The sequence below is a fragment of the Bombina bombina genome, chromosome 10 (genome assembly GCF_027579735.1).
Source record: "Bombina bombina isolate aBomBom1 chromosome 10, aBomBom1.pri, whole genome shotgun sequence".
Classification (NCBI taxonomy): domain Eukaryota; kingdom Metazoa; phylum Chordata; class Amphibia; order Anura; family Bombinatoridae; genus Bombina; species Bombina bombina.
Genome location: NC_069508.1, coordinates 160489962 through 160510601, shown reverse-complemented (window position 1 = coordinate 160510601; position 20640 = coordinate 160489962). Strand labels below are relative to the sequence as shown.

General features: G+C 43.3%; 1 protein-coding gene across 1 annotated transcript in view; it reads right to left on the bottom strand.

Annotated features, from left to right (window-relative positions):
• Nucleotides 1-20640, bottom strand: part of CDCP2 (CUB domain containing protein 2) — an 89845-nt gene that overhangs the window by 52304 nt on the left and 16901 nt on the right. The window contains exons 3-4 of the mRNA XM_053693195.1: nt 14493-14834; nt 6324-6677 (exon numbers count right to left, since the gene is read on the bottom strand). Coding sequence (XP_053549170.1) covers nt 6324-6677; nt 14493-14834 — 696 coding nt within the window. The remainder of the gene's footprint in view (nt 1-6323; nt 6678-14492; nt 14835-20640) is intronic.

Sequence of the window (20640 nt, the reverse complement as noted above, 5' to 3'; positions counted from 1 at the left end):
CGAATTATCTTTGAGACTTCTAACATCGCTAGGGAGCTCCTGGTTCCCCCTTGATGGTTGATATAAGCCACAGTCGTGATGTTGTCCGACTGAAATCTGATGAACCTCAGTGTTGCTAACTGAGGCCAAGCTAGAAGAGCATTGAATATTGCCCTTAACTCCAGAATATTTATTGGGAGGAGTTTCTCCTCCTGAGTCCACGATCCCTGAGCCTTCAGGGAATTCCAGACTGCGCCCCAGCCTAGAAGGCTGGCATCTGTTGTTACAATCGTCCAATCTGGTCTGCGAAAGGTCATGCCCTTGGACAGATGGACCCGAGATAGCCACCAGAGAAGAGAATCTCTGGTCTCTTGATCCAGATTTAGTAGGGGGGACAAATCTGAGTAATCCCCATTCCACTGACCTAGCATGCACAATTGCAGCGGTCTGAGATGCAGGTGCGCAAATGGCACTATGTCCATTGCCGCTACCATTAAGCCGATTGCTTCCATGCACTGAGCCACTGACGGGCGTGGAACGGAATGAAGGACACGGCAAGCATTTAAAAGTTTTGATAACCTGGCCTCCGTCAGGTAAATTTTCATTTCTACAGAATCTATCAGAGTCCCTAGGAAGGAGACTCTTGTGAGTGGTGATAGAGAACTCTTTTCCACGTTCACCTTCCACCCATGCGACCTCAGAAATGCCAGAACTATCTCTGTATGAGACTTGGCAATTTGAAAGCTTGACGCCTGTATCAGGATGTCGTCTAGATACGGAGCCACCGCTATGCCTCGCGGTCTTAGAACCGCCAGAAGAGAGCCCAGCACCTTTGTAAAGATTCTCGGGGCCGTAGCCAGCCCGAAGGGGAGAGCTACAAATTGGTAATGCCTGTCTAGAAAGGCAAATCTTAGGAACCAATGATGATCTTTGTGAATCGGTATGTGAAGATAGGCATCCTTTAAATCCACTGTGGTCATGTACTGACCCTCTTGGATCATGGGTAGGATAGTCCGAATAGTTTCCATTTTGAATGATGGAACTCTTAGGAATTTGTTTAAGATCTTTAGGTCCAAAATTGGTCTGAAGGTACCCTCTTTCTTGGGAACCACGAACAGATTTGAATAAAATCCCTGTCCTTGTTCCGTCCGCGGAACTGGGTGGATCACCCCCATTACTAGGAGGTCTTGTACGCAGCGTAGGAATGCCTCTTTCTTTATCTGGTTTTCTGATAACCTTGAAAGATGAAATCTCCCTTGAGGAGGAGAAGCCTTGAAGTCCAGAAGATATCCCTGAGATATGATCTCCAACGCCCAGGGATCCTGGACATCTCTTGCCCACGCCTGGGCGAAGAGAGAAAGTCTGCCCCCCACTAGATCCGTTTCCGGATAGGGGGCCATCCCTTCATGCTGTCTTAGGGGCAGTAGCAGGCTTTCTGGCCTGCTTGCCCTTGTTCCAGGACTGGTTAGTTTTCCAGGCCTGTCTGTAACGAGCAACAGTTCCTTCCTGTTTTGGGGCGGAGGAAGTTGACGTTGCTCCTGCCTTGAAGTTTCGAGAGGCACGAAAATTAGACTGTTTGGCCTTTGATTTGGCCCTGTCCTGAGGAAGAGTATGACCCTTACCTCCAGTAATGTCAGCAATAATTTCTTTCAAGCCGGGCCCGAATAAGGTTTGCCCCTTGAAAGGAATATTAAGCAATTTAGATTTAGAAGTCACGTCAGCTGACCAGGATTTAAGCCATAGCGCTCTGCGCGCCTGGATGGCGAATCCGGAGTTCTTAGCCGCTAGTTTAGTTAAATGTACAATGGCATCAGAAACAAATGCATTAGCTAGCTTAAGTGCTTTAAGCTTGTCCACTGTAAGATAAAACCTTGTTGAACAAACATTTTCTTAAGGTAACCTTCTAATTTTTTATCCATTGGATCCGAAAAAGCACAACTATCCTCCACCGGGATAGTGGTACGCTTAGCTAAAGTAGAAACTGCTCCCTCCACCTTAGGGACCGTCTGCCATAAGTCCCGTGTAGTGGCGTCTATTGGAAACATTTTCCTAAATATAGGAGGTGGGGAAAAGGGCACACCAGGTCTATCCCACTCCTTGCTAATAATTTCTGTAAGCCTTTTAGGTATAGGAAAAACGTCAGTACACACCGGTACTGCATAGTATCTATCCAGCCTACATAATTTCTCTGGAATTGCAACTGTGTTACAGTCATTCAGAGCCGCTAAAACCTCCCCTAGCAATACACGGAGGTTCTCAAGCTTAAATTTAAAATTAGAGATCTCTGAATCCGGTTTCCCTGGATCAGATCCGTCACCCACAGAATGAAGCTCTCCGTCCTCATGTTCTGCAAACTGTGACGCAGTATCGGACATGGCTCTCATAGCACCAGCGCGCTCTGTTCTTATTCCAGAGCAATCGCGCTTGCCTCTTAATTCTAGCAATTTAGATAATACTTCTGTCAGGGTATTATTCATAATAGTAGCCATGTCTTGTAAAGTGATTTGTATGGGCGTCCCTGATGCACTTGGCGCCACAATATCACGCGCCTCCTGAGCGGGAGGCGAAGGTACTGACACGTGAGGAGAGTTAGTCGGCATAACTTCCCCCTCGTTGTCTGGTGATAATTCCTTTATAGATAAAGACTGACCTTTATTATTTAAAGTGAAATCAATACATTTAGTACACATATTTCTATGGGGCTCCACACTGGCCTTCAAACATAGTGAACAAACAGATTCATCTGTGTCAGACATGTTTAAACAGACTAGCAATAAGACTAGCAGACTTGGAAAACACTGTAAATAATTTTACAAGCAATATAGAAAAACGCTACTGTGCCTTTAAGAAGCACAAAAAAACTGTCACAGTTGAAATAACAATGAACCAAATCAGTTATAGCAACCAAATTTTCACAGTAAATGTATTAAGTTAGCAGAGCATTGCACCCACTTGCAAATGGATGATTAACCCCTTAATACCCAAAACGGATACAATAGAGAAAAAAAAAACGTTTTTTAACACAGTCAAACACACTGTCACAGGTCTGCTGTGACTGATTACCTCCCTCAAAATGACTTTTTAAGTCCCCTGAGCTCTTTAGAGACGTCCTGGTTCATGCAGGAAGAAGCAGGAAGACTGAGACTGAATTTTTACTGCGCAAAAAAGCGCTAAAATAGGCCCCTCCCACTCATATTACAACATTGGGAGTTTCAGTTAACTGTTTCTATGCAGAAATACAAGTCAGCCATGTGGAAAAAATTTATGCCCCAATAAGTTTTATCACCAATGTACCTCACAAAACGATTAAACATGCCAGCAAACGTTTTAAACATCCTTTTTTAAAGAGTATGTATCTCTATTGATAAGCCTGATACCAGTCCTTCTACTGCATTTAAGGCTCATTATATCACTTCAGTATTAATAGCATTTTCTTAGTCAAATTCCATTCCTTAGAAAATTACTTTACTGTATATATTTTAATCAGCCTGATACCAGTCGCTTTCACTGCATTACAGGCTTTACTTACATTACATCGGTATCAGCAGTATTTTCTTAGTCAATTCCATTCCTTAGAAAAATAATTTACTGCACATACCTTATTTGCAGGAGACCCCGCACGCTATTCCCTTTCTGAAGTTACCCCACTCATCAGAATGTGCGAGAACAGCCAGTGGATCTTAGTTACTTCTGCTAAGATCATAGAAAATGCAGGCAGATTCTTCTTCCAAATACTGCCTGAGAAAAAAACAGCACACTCCGGTGCCATTTAAAATAACAAACTTTTGATTGAAGAAATAAACTAAGTATAAAACACCACAGTCCTCTCACGACCTCCTATCTAGTTGAGGGTTGCAAGAGAATGACTGGATATGACATGTGAGGGGAGGAGCTATATAGCAGCTCTGCTTGGGTGATCCTCTTGCAACTTCCTGTTCGGAAGGGAATATATCCCATAAGTAATGGATGACCCGTGGACTGAATACACTTAACAAGAGAAAAACTATGCTCAAATTGAGGAGTTATATGCTGTGGTGTTTGGATACAAACGTTTTCACACGTATATGTCTATGGCAGAAAGATTGTTGTTGAATCTGACCACAAACCTTTAATACCAATAATGAAGAAACCCCTTGCAGCTGCACAGCCACACAATGATTTTGCAGTTACAGAGGTATGACACTGAAATAGTACATCATTCAGAAAAAGATATTCCAATAGCCGACACCCTGTCCAGGAAATCAATACCATACAGACTTGAATCACTGAATGAAGGAATGGATGTACAGATTCACACAGCCATAACCAATCTCCCTATTAGTGACAGGAAACTGACATTCGAACAGCTACAGAACAGGATCCTCAACTCATTATGCTGGAAAACATCATCAAATCTGGGTGGCCTGACGTAAGGAAACAAAAATGTCCTTCCAGCCTTGTTGAATACTGGAATCACAGAGATGAAATTTCAGAGATTGAAGGGATCCTATTCAAAGGCAAGAAAATCATTGTCCCAGGTTTGCTGAGGCCAAACATGCTAGAGCGTAAACACACTGGCCATATGGGAATTGAGAGGAGTAAGCAAAGGGCGAGAGACATCTTATTTTGGCCAGGAATGAACAAACAAATTGAGGATATGGTAGAAAAATGCCCTACCTGCCTAGAATGTTGAAAGTCTAAGCCTAAAGAGCCCATGATCTCTCATCAGATTCCAGAGCATTCATGGCAAATCATTGCAACAGATCTTTTTATGTGGAATGGTTAGGACTACTTAATAGCTGTTGATTACTACAGCAGTTTTTTGAATTGGAAAGACTCCACTCAGCAACCATAATCCGCAAGCTAAAGGCTATATTTGTAAGACATGGTATACCTGAAAAGGTCCTTTCAGATAATGGTCCGCAATATAAATCATGTGACTTTGAAAGCTTTGCAGTTCATTGGGACTTTGCACATGTAACATCCAGTCCCCACCATACACAAAGCAATGGTCTTGCAGAAGACAGTGCAAACAGCAAAGACCATACTAAACAAAGCAAAAGCTGAAGGAAAGGACCCTTACCTCCAGCCTGCTGGAACACAGGAATACCCCTGTGGATGGATTCAAGTCTCCCTCACAATTGCTCATGAGTAGATGTCTACATTCTATCCTGCCTACAACTGGGGAACAACTGCAGCCTCAGGTACTTGATCAAAAATATGTGTGTACCAAAAGAGAACATAAACAAGCTAAACAAAGACATTACTTTTACTGCACTGCAGAGCCTTTGTCTCCATTGACACAAGAAAATACTATTCATTTTCGGCAAGCCAGTGGTCATGGGGTGCCTGATACTATTCTGCAGACACAAAAAGATCTTACATCATCCGCACCAGTGATGATCAAGTTCTCCGTCGCAACCAATGACACCTGATAGAAACTAAGGAACCGCAACTAAAAGCACATAAGCCAACCCTTGAGATCCCAAGCACAACCACAAATACACCTGCAATCCCAGAACAACTGAAAGAAGACACTGACAATGCTGAAACATGCACAGCAGAATTTCAATTCACACCTTCTGGTCGTATAGTGAAACCTAGAAACATTCTGGACCTATAATATAAAATATAAATGTGATATTCCAAAATTTCATAAAAAGGCAGATGTAATGTTATTAACATGTCATGTGATGTGTTTGTTAATTTGCATACAGAATGTTGATTGGCTGTTGGTCTTTCTACCATATATGGTAACAAGTTCAGTTAGGATAATAAACAGTGACTAGATGCAGATCTGTTCCCCGAGTTATTCCTTGGTATGACACTAATTTGAGTGACTACAAAAGAACAATACATTTATCATTTGTTTTCTTCCCGTTTTCAGTATGTTACAACTGTGTGTTTTCCAAATGAGAATTGGAAGTGCAAACTGTAGACTTTACAGCCTAATCCTTCTACATGTTCTCTAATTGGATAAGATAATTAAAATGAATGACTGTGACAAGACTTGTCTACTCCAGCAGGTTGATATTGGCTCCTTAAATAAGCTAAGTTGTGGTCGTGGAGGGTTTGGCTTTTTGAAAACCAATTGTGGTAAATCAGCTGATAATGTAGAGTTTTCACACTTGACTGGTATGTTAATGTATTGTAAAACTACTTTGGGCTATTTATATCTCTTCCCAAGTAGTTTAACATTCCTACTCTCCAACACCTGCACGTGAAGATTTGATTCATCAAACTAAGTGCTGGTCAACCTCTTTTCTGGTAGAAAGCATATAAATATAATAATGTTCTTTATCTCTCATAACACAATGTCTTTAGATAGTTCTGTGGCTCTGGCTGACATTATCAGTGTTACTTACCCCCGATGTAGGATACCAAGAAGCCCTTGTTAGCTGTGTCTCTGTCCGTGACTAGGACAAGCAGCAGTTTATTCTTGCTTGACACAAGTGGAGGGGGGATCTCGCTCCCACACCACCTCCCCAACAGTGTGCTCTGCTCTAGATCACCATCATAAACTGACAAGTGGTCATAATCACATGTGTCCGTCAGAATACTCCTCTCCTCTAACTCCAGATCTTGGAAGAAAATCTTGATGCGAAACCCAGGTGACAAATGAATGAGCCACTGACAGTTTATATTATTGGGGTACAGATCTGGGTAACGAGGGCTGGACAGATTACCCTTCACAGCTGTGAACGTGTCCTGGCATTCACCTGAGTAAAAAACACAACAATAGATTATCACAAAATGGGGATATTGATATGCGCAAGTTCCCACAGGTCACATAAGAGAGAGATGTCACAACATTACAAATGTCATTTATGGTTGTCACCCAGCCACAGGAAAACAAGCAGAATGTCCAGAAGGATATGTTTGCTCTCTATGTCTCCCACTTTGTACTCCCAAGCCCCCAGCTTTTTACTAAATGATGGCAATTATAGGTAATATAGAATATACAGATAACTTAAACTTAAAGGGACAGTAAAGTCAAAATTAAACTTTTATGATAGAGCATGCAATTTTGTTCTCTTGGTATTCTTTGTTGAAAGCTAAACCTAGGTAGGCTCATATGCTAATTACTAAGACCTTGAAGGCTGCCTCTTATCTCAGTGCATTTTGACAGTTTTTCACAGCTAGACAGCGCTAGTTCATGTGTCTCATATAGATAACATTGTGTTCACTCCTGTGGAGTTACTTATCAGTAAGCACTGCATGGCTAAAGTGCAAGTCTGTCAAAAGAACTGAAATAAAGGGGGCAGTCGGCAGAGGATTAGATACAAGGTAATCACAGAGGTAAAAAGTATATTAATATAACTGTTTTGGTTATGCAAATCTGGGGAATGGGTAATAAAGGGATTGTCTATCTTTTAAACAATAACAATTCTGGAGTAGACTGTCCCTTTAAGGCTTTAATAGCTAATGCTTCTAATGACTTGTAGGGAATCCATTTAGAAAGTGGCAGTGACTTTACAACAAACACTCAGGTTACCAGGTGATATACTAGCCAGGTGCAATTACATTATCTAATTACTAGAGAGAGAATTTTATTCCAAGAAATGTGTGCGATAAGGAAACAAGATCAATCTGTGTTATTTTCTGATGGTGAAAACAGAATTTATGTTTACCTGATAAATTTCTTTCTCCAACGGTGTGTCCGGTCCACGGCGTCATCCTTACTTGTGGGATATTCTCTTCCCCAACAGGAAATGGCAAAGAGCCCAGCAAAGCTGGTCACATGATCCCTCCTAGGCTCCGCCTACCCCAGTCATTCGACCGACGTTAAGGAGGAATATTTGCATAGGAGAAATCATATGGTACCGTGGTGACTGTAGTTAAAGAAAATAAAATATCAGACCTGATTAAAAAAACCAGGGCGGGCCGTGGACCGGACACACCGTTGGAGAAAGAAATTTATCAGGTAAACATAAATTCTGTTTTCTCCAACATAGGTGTGTCCGGTCCACGGCGTCATCCTTACTTGTGGGAACCAATACCAAAGCTTTAGGACACGGATGAAGGGAGGGAGCAAATCAGGTCACCTAAATGGAAGGCACCACGGCTTGCAAAACCTTTCTCCCAAAAATAGCCTCAGAAGAAGCAAAAGTATCAAACTTGTAAAATTTGGTAAAAGTGTGCAGTGAAGACCAAGTCGCTGCCCTACATATCTGATCAACAGAAGCCTCGTTCTTGAAGGCCCATGTGGAAGCCACAGCCCTAGTGGAATGAGCTGTGATTCTTTCGGGAGGCTGCCGTCCGGCAGTCTCGTAAGCCAATCTGATGATGCTTTTAATCCAAAAAGAGAGAGAGGTAGAAGTTGCTTTTTGACCTCTCCTTTTACCTGAATAAACAACAAACAAGGAAGATGTTTGTCTAAAATCCTTTGTAGCATCTAAATAGAATTTTAGAGCGCGAACAACATCCAAATTGTGCAACAAACGTTCCTTCTTTGAAACTGGTTTTGGACACAGAGAAGGTACGATAATCTCCTGGTTAATGTTTTTGTTAGAAACAACTTTTGGAAGAAAACCAGGTTTAGTACGTAAAACCACCTTATCTGCATGGAACACCAGATAAGGAGGAGAACACTGCAGAGCAGATAATTCTGAGACTCTTCTAGCAGAAGAAATCGCAACTAAAAACAAAACTTTCCAAGATAATAACTTAATATCAACGGAATGTAAGGGTTCAAACGGAACCCCCTGAAGAACTGAAAGAACTAAATTGAGACTCCAAGGAGGAGTCAAAGGTTTGTAAACAGGCTTGATTCTAACCAGAGCCTGAACAAAGGCTTGAACATCTGGCACAGCTGCCAGCTTTTTGTGAAGTAATACCGACAAGGCAGAAATCTGTCCCTTCAGGGAACTTGCAGATAATCCTTTTTCCAATCCTTCTTGAAGGAAGGATAGAATCCTAGGAATCTTAACCTTGTCCCAAGGGAATCCTTTAGATTCACACCAACAGATATATTTTTTCCAAATTTTGTGGTAAATCTTTCTAGTCACAGGCTTTCTGGCCTGAACAAGAGTATCGATCACAGAATCTGAGAATCCTCGCTTCGATAAAATCAAGCGTTCAATCTCCAAGCAGTCAGCTGGAGTGAAACCAGATTCGGATGTTCGAACGGACCCTGAACAAGAAGGTCTCGTCTCAAAGGTAGCTTCCAAGGTGGAGCCGATGACATATTCACCAGATCTGCATACCAAGTCCTGCGTGGCCACGCAGGAGCTATCAAGATCACCGACGCCCTCTCCTGCTTGATCCTGGCTATCAGCCTGGGGATGAGAGGAAAAGGCGGGAACACATAAGCTAGTTTGAAGGTCCAAGGTGCTACTAGTGCATCCACTAGAGCCGCCTTGGGATCCCTGGATCTGGCCCCGTAGCAAGGAACTTTGAAGTTCTGACGAGAGGCCATCAGATCCATGTCTGGAATGCCCCACAGGTGAGTGACTCGGGCAAAGATTTCCGGATGGAGTTCCCACTCCCCCGGATGCAATGTCTGACGACTCAGAAAATCCGCTTCCCAATTTTCCACTCCTGGGATGTGGATAGCAGACAGGTGGCAGGAGTGAGACTCCGCCCAAAGAATAATTTTGGTTACTTCTTCCATCGCTAGGGAACTCCTTGTTCCCCCCTGATGGTTGATGTACGCAACAGTCGTCATGTTGTCTGATTGAAACCGTATGAACCTGGTCCTCGCAAGCTGGGGCCAGGCCTGGAGCGCATTGAATATCGCTCTCAGTTCCAGAATATTTATCGGTAGAAGAGATTCTTCCCGAGACCAAAGACCCTGAGCTTTCAGGGATCCCCAGACCGCGCCCCAGCCTATCAGACTGGCGTCGGTCGTGACAATGACCCACTCTGGTCTGTGGAACATCATCCCTTGAGACAGATTGTCCAGGGACAGCCACCAACGGAGTGAGTCTCTGGTCCTCTGATTTACTTGTATCTTCGGAGACAAGTCTGTATAGTCCCCATTCCACTGACTGAGCAAGCACAGTTGTAATGGTCTTAGATGAATGCGCGCAAAAGGAACTATGTCCATCGCCGCCACCATCAACCCGATCACTTCCATGCACTGAGCTATGGAAGGAAGAGGAACGGAATGAAGTATCCGACAAGAGTCCAGAAGCTTTGTTTTTCTGGCCTCTGTTAGAAAGATCCTCATTTCTAAGGAGTCTATAATTGTTCCCAAGAAGGGAACCCTTGTTGACGGGGATAGAGAACTCTTTTCCACGTTCACTTTCCAGCCGTGAGATCTGAGAAAGGCCAGGACAATGTCCGTGTGAGCCTTTGCTTAAGGAAGGGACGACGCTTGAATCAGAATGTCGTCCAGGTAAGGTACTACTGCAATGCCCCTTGGTCTTAGCACCGCTAGAAGGGACCCTAGTACCTTTGTGAAAATCCTTGGAGCAGTGGCTAATCCGAAAGGAAGCGCCACGAACTGGTAATGTTTGTCCAGGAATGCAAACCTTAGGAACCGATGATGTTCCTTGTGGATAGGAATATGTAGATACGCATCCTTTAAATCCACCGTGGTCATAAATTGACCTTCCTGGATGGAAGGAAGGATAGTTCGAATGGTTTCCATCTTGAACGATGGGACCTTGAGAAATTTGTTTAAGATCTTGAGATCTAGGATTGGTCTGAACGTTCCCTCTTTTTTGGGAACTATGAACAGATTGGAGTAGAACCCCATCCCTTGTTCTCTTAATGGAACAGGATGAATCACTCCCATTTTTAACAGGTCTTCTACACAATGTAAGAACGCCTGTCTTTTTATGTGGTCTGAAGACAACTGCGACTTGTGGAACCTCCCCCTTGGGGGAAGTCCCTTGAATTCCAGAAGATAACCCTGGGAGACTATTTCTAGCGCCCAAGGATCCAGAACATCTCTTGCCCAAGCCTGAGCGAAGAGAGAGAGTCTGCCCCCCACCAGATCCGGTCCCGGATCGGGGGCCAATATTTCATGCTGTCTTGGTAGCAGTGGCAGGTTTCTTGGCCTGCTTGCCCTTGTTCCAGCCTTGCATTGGTCTCCAAGCTGGCTTGGCCTGAGAAGTATTACCCTCTTGCTTAGAGGACGTAGCACCTTGGGCTGGTCCGTTTTTACGAAAGGGACGAAAATTAGGTCTATTTTTTGCCTTGAAGGGCCGATCCTGAGGAAGGGCGTGGCCCTTACCCCCAGTGATATCAGAGATAATCTCTTTCAAGTCAGGACCAAACAGCGTTTTCCCCTTGAAAGGAATGTTTAGTAGCTTGTTCTTGGAAGACGCATCAGCCGACCAAGATTTCAACCAAAGCGCTCTGCGCGCCACAATAGCAAACCCAGAGTTCTTAGCCGCTAACTTAGCCAATTGCAAAGAGGCGTCTAGAGTGAAAGAATTAGCCAATTTGAGAGCATTGATTCTGTCCATAATCTCCTCATAAGGAGGAGAGTCACTATCGAGCACCTTAAGCAGTTCATCAAACCAGAAATATGCGGCTGTAGTGACAGGGACAATGCATGAAATGGGTTGTAGAAGGTAACCCTGCTGAACAAACATCTTTTTAAGCAAACCTTCTAATTTTTTATCCATAGGATCTTTGAAAGCACAACTATCCTCTATGGGAATAGTGGTGCGTTTGTTTAAAGTAGAAACCGCTCCCTCGACCTTGGGGACTGACTGCCATAAGTCCTTTCTGGGGTCGACCATAGGAAACAATTTTTTAAATATAGGGGGAGGGACGAAAGGAATACCGGGCCTTTCCCATTCTTTATTAACAATGTCCGCCACCCGCTTGGGTATAGGAAAAGCTTCTGGGAGCCCCGGCACCTCTAGGAACTTGTCCATTTTACATAGTTTCTCTGGGATGACTAAATTTTCACAATCATCCAGAGTGGATAATACCTCCTTAAGCAAAATGCGGAGATGTTCCAATTTAAATTTAAATGTAATCACATCAGATTCAGCCTGCTGAGAAATGTTCCCTAAATCAGTAATTTCTCCCTCAGACAAAACCTCCCTGGCCCCCTCAAATTGGGTTAGGGGCCCTTCAGAGATATTAATATCAGCGTCGTCATGCTCTTCAGTAACTAAAACAGAGCATCCACGCTTACGCTGACAAGGGTTCATTTTGGCTAAAATGTTTTTGACAGAATTATCCATTACAGCCGTTAATTGTTGCATAGTAAGGAGTATTGGCGCGCTAGATGTACTAGGGGCCTCCTGAGTGGGCAAGACTCGTGTAGACGAAGGAGGGAATGATGCAGTACCATGCTTACTCCCCTCACTTGAGGAATCATCTTGGGCATCATTGTCATTATCACATAAATCACATTTATTTAAATGAATAGGAATTCTGGCTTCCCCACATTCAGAACACAGTCTATCTGGTAGTTCAGACATGTTAAACAGGCATAAACTTGATCAGAAAGTACAAAAAACGTTTTAAAATAAAACCGTTACTGTCACTTTAAATTTTAAACTGAACACACTTTATTACTGCAATTGCGAAAAAACATGAAGGAATTGTTCAAAATTCACCAAATTTTCACCACAGCGTCTTAAAGCCTTGAAAATATTGCACACCAAATTTGGAAGCTTTAACCCTTAAAATAACGGAACCGGAGCCGTTTTAAGCTTTAAACCCCTTTACAGTCCCTGGTATCTGCTTTGCTGAGACCCAACCAAACCCAAAGGGGAATACGATACCAAATGACGCCTTCAGAAGTCTTTTATGAGTATCAGAGCTCCTCTCACATGCGACTGCATGCCATGCCTCTCAAAAACAAGTGCGCAACACCGGCGCGAAAATGAGACTCTGCCTATGCTTTGGGAAAGCCCCTAAAGAATAAGGTGTCTAAAACAGTGCCTGCCGATATTATTAAATCAAAATACCCAGAATAAATGATTCCTCAAGGCTAAATAAGTGTTAATATCAATCGATTTAGCCCAAAAAAAGTCTACAGTTTAAATAAGCCCTTGTGAAGCCCTTATTTACAATCGTAATAAACATGGCTTACCGGATCCCATAGGGAAAATGACAGCTTCCAGCATTACATCGTCTTGTTAGAATGTGTCATACCTCAAGCAGCAAGAGACTGCAAACTGTTCCCCCAACTGAAGTTAATTGCTCTCAACAGTCCTGTGTGGAACAGCCATGGATTTTAGTTACGGTTGCTAAAATCATTTTCCTCATACAAACAGAATTCTTCATCTCTTTTCTGTTTCTGAGTAAATAGTACGTACCAGCACTATTTGAAAATAACAAACTCTTGATTGAATAATGAAAAACTACAGTTAAACACTAAAAAACTCTAAGCCATCTCCGTGGAGATGTTGCCTGTACAACGGCAAAGAGAATGACTGGGGTAGGCGGAGCCTAGGAGGGATCATGTGACCAGCTTTGCTGGGCTCTTTGCCATTTCCTGTTGGGGAAGAGAATATCCCACAAGTAAGGATGACGCCGTGGACCGGACACACCTATGTTGGAGAAATAAAGATTAAAAAGTGTAAGATTTTGTAATGATTACATAAGTTCACTTTTATGTTATCATACTCTGCAAACGTACTTTTGATTGTCCCTTTAAGCATTCAGTAATAACTGTCCACTGCCTTTTTTATTTTATAAATGCACTCCATACTCTCAGAAAGCAAAGCAAAATAAATAATATAAGTACATTATCATGTCAATGACATTTTTCAGCCTTTGAATAGATTGTGAAATTAGAGTAAGCATTAAAACAGTTTACATTTTGTTATTTAGACAAAGGATTATTTACTAATATCAAATATTCAGATATCAAGGTCTATTTATCAAATGTCTGTCGGACCTGATCCGACAGTGCGGATCAGGTCCGACACACATCGCTGAATGCGGAGAGCAATACGCTCTCCGTATTCAGCATTGCACCAGCAGCTCTTGTGAGGTGCTGGTGCAACGCCGCCCCCTGCAGACTCACGGCCAATCGGCCACCAGCAGGGGGGTGTCAAGACCGCTGCTTCATAACTGCTATTTCTGGCGGGTCTGAAGACTTGACAGAAACACGGGCCCCTTAAGCTCCATTTGGAGCTTGATAAATGGGCCTATTAGAGTGTTCATGGATCCGATAATGCTAAAAAAATAGTGAGTATCTGGTTAGAATGTTATGTAAAAATAACTGTCCTTTAAGATGCAAATGTAAATATAGCGGATCCAGCTCAGTAGAGGGCCCTGGTGAAGATTTGTTTGGGCCCCAAAAGATAACTCAATAGTAATAATATATATGCTGCTCTGCATAATGATTTAGAGAATAGATAGATAAACAGGATGAACCTGCAATAATAAGTCTCCCCTGTATTAGTATTGCACACATTCTGCACACACCTATGTATAGACTGATTGCTATAGGCCCCCAGCACTAGGACCCTGGTGCCACTGCACAAATAGTAGTTCCGCCTCTGTTCCCCTTGTATATTACAGTAGTAGATTTCCTTCATCACCACATATACAAATTATTGCATGCAAAGAAATACTTTTATACTTGGCAGGTCTGTATCCCGTGTCCACACCTGAAGAATAAAATGCCTTAAAGCCTCGGCCACCGATGTTGAAGTCAGACTTGAAGACTACGAGCAGCTCACTGGAGGAGGAGGTGGTATCTGGAGGCTTGCTAGGACCACAGTAGTGCTGGACTTTCTCAGCCTCTGCTCTGGAGCCATCGAACAGGGCCACGTAGTCAAAGTCACAGTCATCGCTGCTCTCTACTTGGAAGTCGGTGAAGACCAGACGGACTTTGGAGTGAGGAGCAGCCTGGATCAGCCAGTGACACTCTGCATTGTTGGGGTAGTTGTCAGGGTAATCTGGGCTGGTTATTGTGCCGGAGAGACCGGTGAGGATACCTCCGCAGACATCTGCAAAATAGTATGATATATTGTAAGTAACGAGGATACTGAATGAGGGGGACCAATAAAATTGGGTTAATTTAAGACACGAAAATCAAAATTCAATTTCTTCTGTTATGTGTGATCAGTCCACGGGTCATCATTACTTCTGGGATATAACTCCTCCCCAACAGGAAATGCAAGAGGATTCACCCAGCAGAGCTGCATATAGCTCCTCCCCTCTACGTCAGTCCCAGTCATTCTCTTGCACCCAACGACTAGATAGGATGTGTGAGAGGACTATGGTGATTATACTTAGTTTTTATGACTTCAATCAAAAGTTTGTTATTTTAAAATAGCACCGGAGCGTGTTATTACTTCTCTGGCAGAGTTTGAGGAAGAATCTGTCAGAGTTTTTTTACTATGATTTTAACCGGAGTAGTTAAGATCATATTGCTGTTCTCGGCCATCTGAGGGAGGTAAAGGCTTCAGATCAGGGGACAGCGGGCAGATGAATCTGCATTGAGGTATGTAGCAGTTTTTATTTTCTGAATGGAATTGATGAGAAAATCCTGCCATACCGTTAAAATGACATGTATGTATACACTTCAGTATTCTGGGGATGGTATTTCACCGGAACTACTCTGTTAAAGGTCACTAATCCTTTTTAATAACTAATTATCATGTTAAACGTTTTTGCTGGAATGTAGAATCGTTTACATTGCTGAGGTACTGTGTGAATAAATATTTGGGCATTATTTTCCACTTGGCAGTTTTTTTGCTTTAATTGTGACAGTTTCGTTTCTCTTCACTGCTGTGTGGGAGAGGGAGGGGCCGTTTTTGGCGCTCTTTGCTACGCATCAAAAAATACCAGTCAGTTACTTTTATATTTCCTGCATGATCCGGTTCATCTCTGATAGATCTCAGGGGTCTTCAAACTTCTTTGAAGGGAGGTAAATTCTCTCAGCAGAGCTGTGAGAATTCTTATAGTGACTGTGAATAAAAACGTTGCTTTGTATTTTTTATGTCAAATTTAATTATTGTTATTTTACTAAAACAAACCTTTGCTAAAAGTTTTGTTGTTTTAAAGTTTGATGCTATAACTGTTTTTCAGTTCATTATTTCAACTGTCATTTAATCGTTAGTACCTCTTTGAGGCACAGTACGTTTTTTGCTAAAAAAGATTATAACCAAGTTGTAAGTTTTTTGCTAGTGTGTTAAACATGTCTGACTCAGAGGAAGATATCTGTGTCATTTGTTCCAATGCCAAGGTGGAGCCCAATAGAAATTTATGTACTAACTGTATTGATGCTACTTTAAATAAAAGTCAATCTGTACAATGTGAACAAATTTCACCAAACAGCGAGGGGAGAGTTATGCCGACTAACTCGCCTCACGCGGCAGTACCTGCATCTCCCGCCCGGGAGGTGCGTGATATTTTGGCGCCTAGTACATCTGGGCGGCCATTACAGATAACATTACAAGATATGGCTACTGTTATGACTGAAGTTTTGTCTAAATTACCAGAACTAAGAGGCAAGCGTGATCACTCTGGGGTGAGAACAGAGTGCGCTGACAATGCTAGGGCCATGTCTGATACTGCGTCACAGCTCGCAGAGCATGAGGACGGAGAGCTTCATTCTGTGGGTGACGGTTCTGATCCAAACAGATTGGACTCAGATATTTCAAATTTTAAATTTAAATTGGAGAACCTCCGTGTATTACTAGGGGAGGTCTTAGCAGCTCTCAACGATTGTAACACCGTTGCAATACCAGAGAAACTGTGTAGGTTGGATAAATACTTTGCGGTACCGGCGAGTACTGACGTTTTTCCTATACCTAAGAGACTAACTGAAATTGTTACTAAGGAGTGGGATAGACCCGGTGTGCCGTTCTCACCCCCTCCAATATTTAGAAAGATGTTTCCAATAGACGCCACCACTCGGGACTTATGGCAAACGGTCCCCAAGGTGGAGGGAGCAGTTTCTACTTTAGCTAAGCGTACCACTATCCCGGTGGAGGATAGCTGTGCTTTCTCAGATCCAATGGATAAAAAATTAGAGGGTTACCTTAAGAAAATGTTTGTTCAACAAGGTTTTATATTACAACCCCTTGCATGTATCGCGCCGATTACGGCTGCGGCAGCATTTTGGATTGAGTCGCTTGAAGAGAACCTTAGTTCATCTACGCTAGACGACATTACGGACAGGCTTAGAGTCCTTAAACTAGCTAATTCCTTCATTTCGGAGGCCGTAGTACATTTAACCAAACTTACGGCTAAGAACTCAGGATTCGCCATACAGGCACGTAGGGCGCTGTGGCTAAAATCCTGGTCAGCCGATGTTACTTCTAAGTCCAAATTACTTAATATACCTTTCAAGGGGCAGTCTTTATTTGGGCCCGGTTTGAAAGAGATTATCGCTGACATTACAGGAGGTAAGGGCCACGCCCTACCTCAAGACAAAGCCAAAGCTAAGGCTAGACAGTCTAATTTTCGTCCCTTTCGGAACTTCAAAACAGGAGCAGCATCAACCTCCACTGCACCAAAACAGGAAGGAGCTGTTGCTCGTTACAGGCAAGGCTGGAAGCCTAACCAGTCCTGGAACAAGAGCAAGCAGGCCAGGAAACCTGCTGCTGCCCCAAAGACAGCATGAACCGAGAGCCCCCGATCCGGGACCGGATCTAGTGGGGGGCAGACTCTCTCTCTTCGCCCAGGCCTGGGCAAGAGATGTTCAGGATCCCTGGGCACTAGAGATCATATCTCAGGGATACCTTCTAGACTTCAAATTATCTCCCCCAAGAGGGAGATTTCATCTGTCAAGGTTGTCAATAAACCAGATAAAGAAAGAAGCGTTTCTACGCTGCGTACAAGATCTGTTAATAATGGGAGTGATCCATCCGGTTCCGCGGTCGGAACAAGGACAAGGGTTCTACTCAAACCTGTTTGTGGTTCCCAAAAAAGAGGGAACTTTCAGGCCAATCTTAGATTTAAAGATTCTAAACAAATTCCTAAGAGTTCCATCGTTCAAAATGGAAACTATTCGGACAATCTTACCCATGATCCAAGAGGGTCAGTACATGACCACAGTGGATTTAAAGGATGCTTACCTTCACATACCGATCCACAAAGATCATCACCGGTATCTAAGGTTTGCCTTCTTAGACAGGCACTACCAGTTTGTAGCTCTTCCATTCGGATTGGCTACGGCTCCAAGAATCTTCACAAAGGTTCTGGGTGCCCTTCTGGCGGTACTAAGACCGCGAGGGATTTCGGTAGCTCCATACCTAGACGACATTCTAATACAAGCTTCAAGCTTTCAAACTGCCAAGTCTCATACAGAGTTAGTTCTGGCATTTCTAAGGTCGCATGGATGGAAAGTGAACGAAAAGAAGAGTTCTCTTTTTCCTCTCACAAGAGTTCCATTCTTGGGGACTCTTATAGATTCTGTAGAAATGAAGATTTACCTGACAGAGGACAGGTTAACAAAGCTTCAAAATGCATGCCGTGTCCTTCATTCCATTCAACACCCGTCAGTAGCTCAATGCATGGAGGTGATCGGCTTAATGGTAGCGGCAATGGACATAGTACCTTTTGCACGCCTACACCTCAGACCTCTGCAATTATGCATGCTAAGTCAGTGGAATGGGGATTACTCAGATTTGTCCCCTACTCTGAATCTGAATCAAGAGACCAGAAATTCTCTCCTATGGTGGCTTCATCGGCCACACCTGTCCAGGGGGATGCCATTCAGCAGGCCAGACTGGACAATTGTAACAACAGACGCCAGCCTACTAGGTTGGGGCGCTGTCTGGAATTCTCTGAAGGCTCAGGGACTATGGAATCAGGAGGAGAGTCTCCTTCCAATAAACATTCTGGAATTGAGGGCAGTTCTCAATGCCCTTCTAGCTTGGCCCCAATTAACAACTCGGGGGTTCATCAGGTTTCAGTCGGACAACATCACGACTGTAGCTTACATCAACCATCAGGGAGGGACAAGAAGCTCCCTAGCAATGGTGGAAGTATCAAAGATAATTCGCTGGGCAGAGTCTCACTCTTGCCACCTGTCAGCAATCCACATCCCGGGAGTGGAGAACTGGGAGGCGGATTTCTTGAGTCGCCAGACTTTTCATCCGGGGGAGTGGGAACTTCATCCGGAGGTCTTTGCCCAAATACTTCGACGTTGGGGCAAACCAGAGATAGATCTCATGGCGTCTCGCCAGAACGCCAAACTTCCTCGCTACGGGTCCAGATCCAGGGATCCGGGAGCGGTTCTGATAGATGCTTTGACAGCACCTTGGAACTTCGGGATGGCTTATGTGTTTCCACCCTTTCCGCTGCTTCCTCGATTGATTGCCAAAATCAAGCAGGAGAGAGCATCAGTGATTCTAATAGCGCCTGCATGGCCACGCAGGACTTGGTATGCAGATCTAGTGGACATGTCTTCCTGTCCGCCTTGGTCTCTACCTCTAAGACAGGACCTTCTGATACAGGGTCCATTCAAACATCAAAATCTAACTTCTCTGAAGCTGACTGCTTGGAAATTGAACGTTTGATTTTATCAAAACGTGGTTTTTCTGAGTCGGTTATTGATACCCTGATACAGGCTAGGAAGCCTGTTACCAGAAAGATTTACCATAAAATATGGCGTAAATACCTATACTGGTGCGAATCCAAACATTACTCCTGGAGTAAGGTTAGGATCTCTAGGATATTGTCTTTTCTACAAGAAGGGTTAGAAAAGGGTTTATCAGCTAGTTCATTAAAGGGACAGATTTCAGCTCTGTCCATCTTGTTACACAGGCGTCTGTCAGAAAATCCAGACGTCCAGGCTTTTTGTCAGGCTTTAGCTAGGATCAAGCCTGTGTTTAAAGCTGTTGCTCCGCCATGGAGTTTAAACTTAGTTCTTAACGTTTTACAGGGTGTTCCATTTGAACCCCTTCATTCCATTGATATAAAATTGTTATCTTGGAAAGTTCTGTTTTTAATGGCTATTTCCTCGGCTCGAAGAGTCTCTGAGTTATCAGCCTTACATTGTGATTCTCCTTATCTGATTTTTCATTCAGACAAGGTAGTTCTGCGTACTAAACCTGGGTTCTTACCTAAGGTGGTCACTAACAGGAATATCAATCAAGAGATTGTTGTTCCATCCTTGTGTCCAAATCCTTCTTCAAAGAAGGAACGTCTTCTACACAATCTGGATGTAGTTCGTGCCCTCAAGTTCTACTTGCAGGCAACTAAAGATTTTCGCCAAACTTCTTCCCTGTTTGTCGTTTATTCTGGACAGAGGAGAGGTCATAAAGCTTCTGCTACCTCTCTCTCTTTTTGGCTTCGTAGCATAATACGTTTAGCCTATGAGACTGCTGGTCAGCAGCCTCCTGAAAGAATTACAGCTCACTCCACTAGAGCTGTGGCTTCCACTTGGGCCTTTAAGAATGAGGCCTCTGTTGAACAGATTTGCAAGGCTGCAACTTGGTCTTCGCTTCATACTTTTTCCAAATTTTACAAATTTGACACTTTTGCTTCTTCGGAGGCTATTTTTGGGAGAAAGGTTCTTCAGGCAGTGGTTCCTTCTATATAATGAGCCTGCCTATCCCTCCCGTCATCCGTGTACTTTTGCTTTGGTATTGGTATCCCAGAAGTAATGATGACCCGTGGACTGATCACACATAACAGAAGAAAACATAATTTATGCTTACCTGATAAATTCCTTTCTTCTGTTGTGTGATCAGTCCACGGCCCGCCCTGTTTTAAGGCAGGTAAATATCTTTTAAATTATACTCCAGTCACCACTTCACCCTTGGTTACTCCTTTCTCGTTGATTCTTGGTCGAATGAC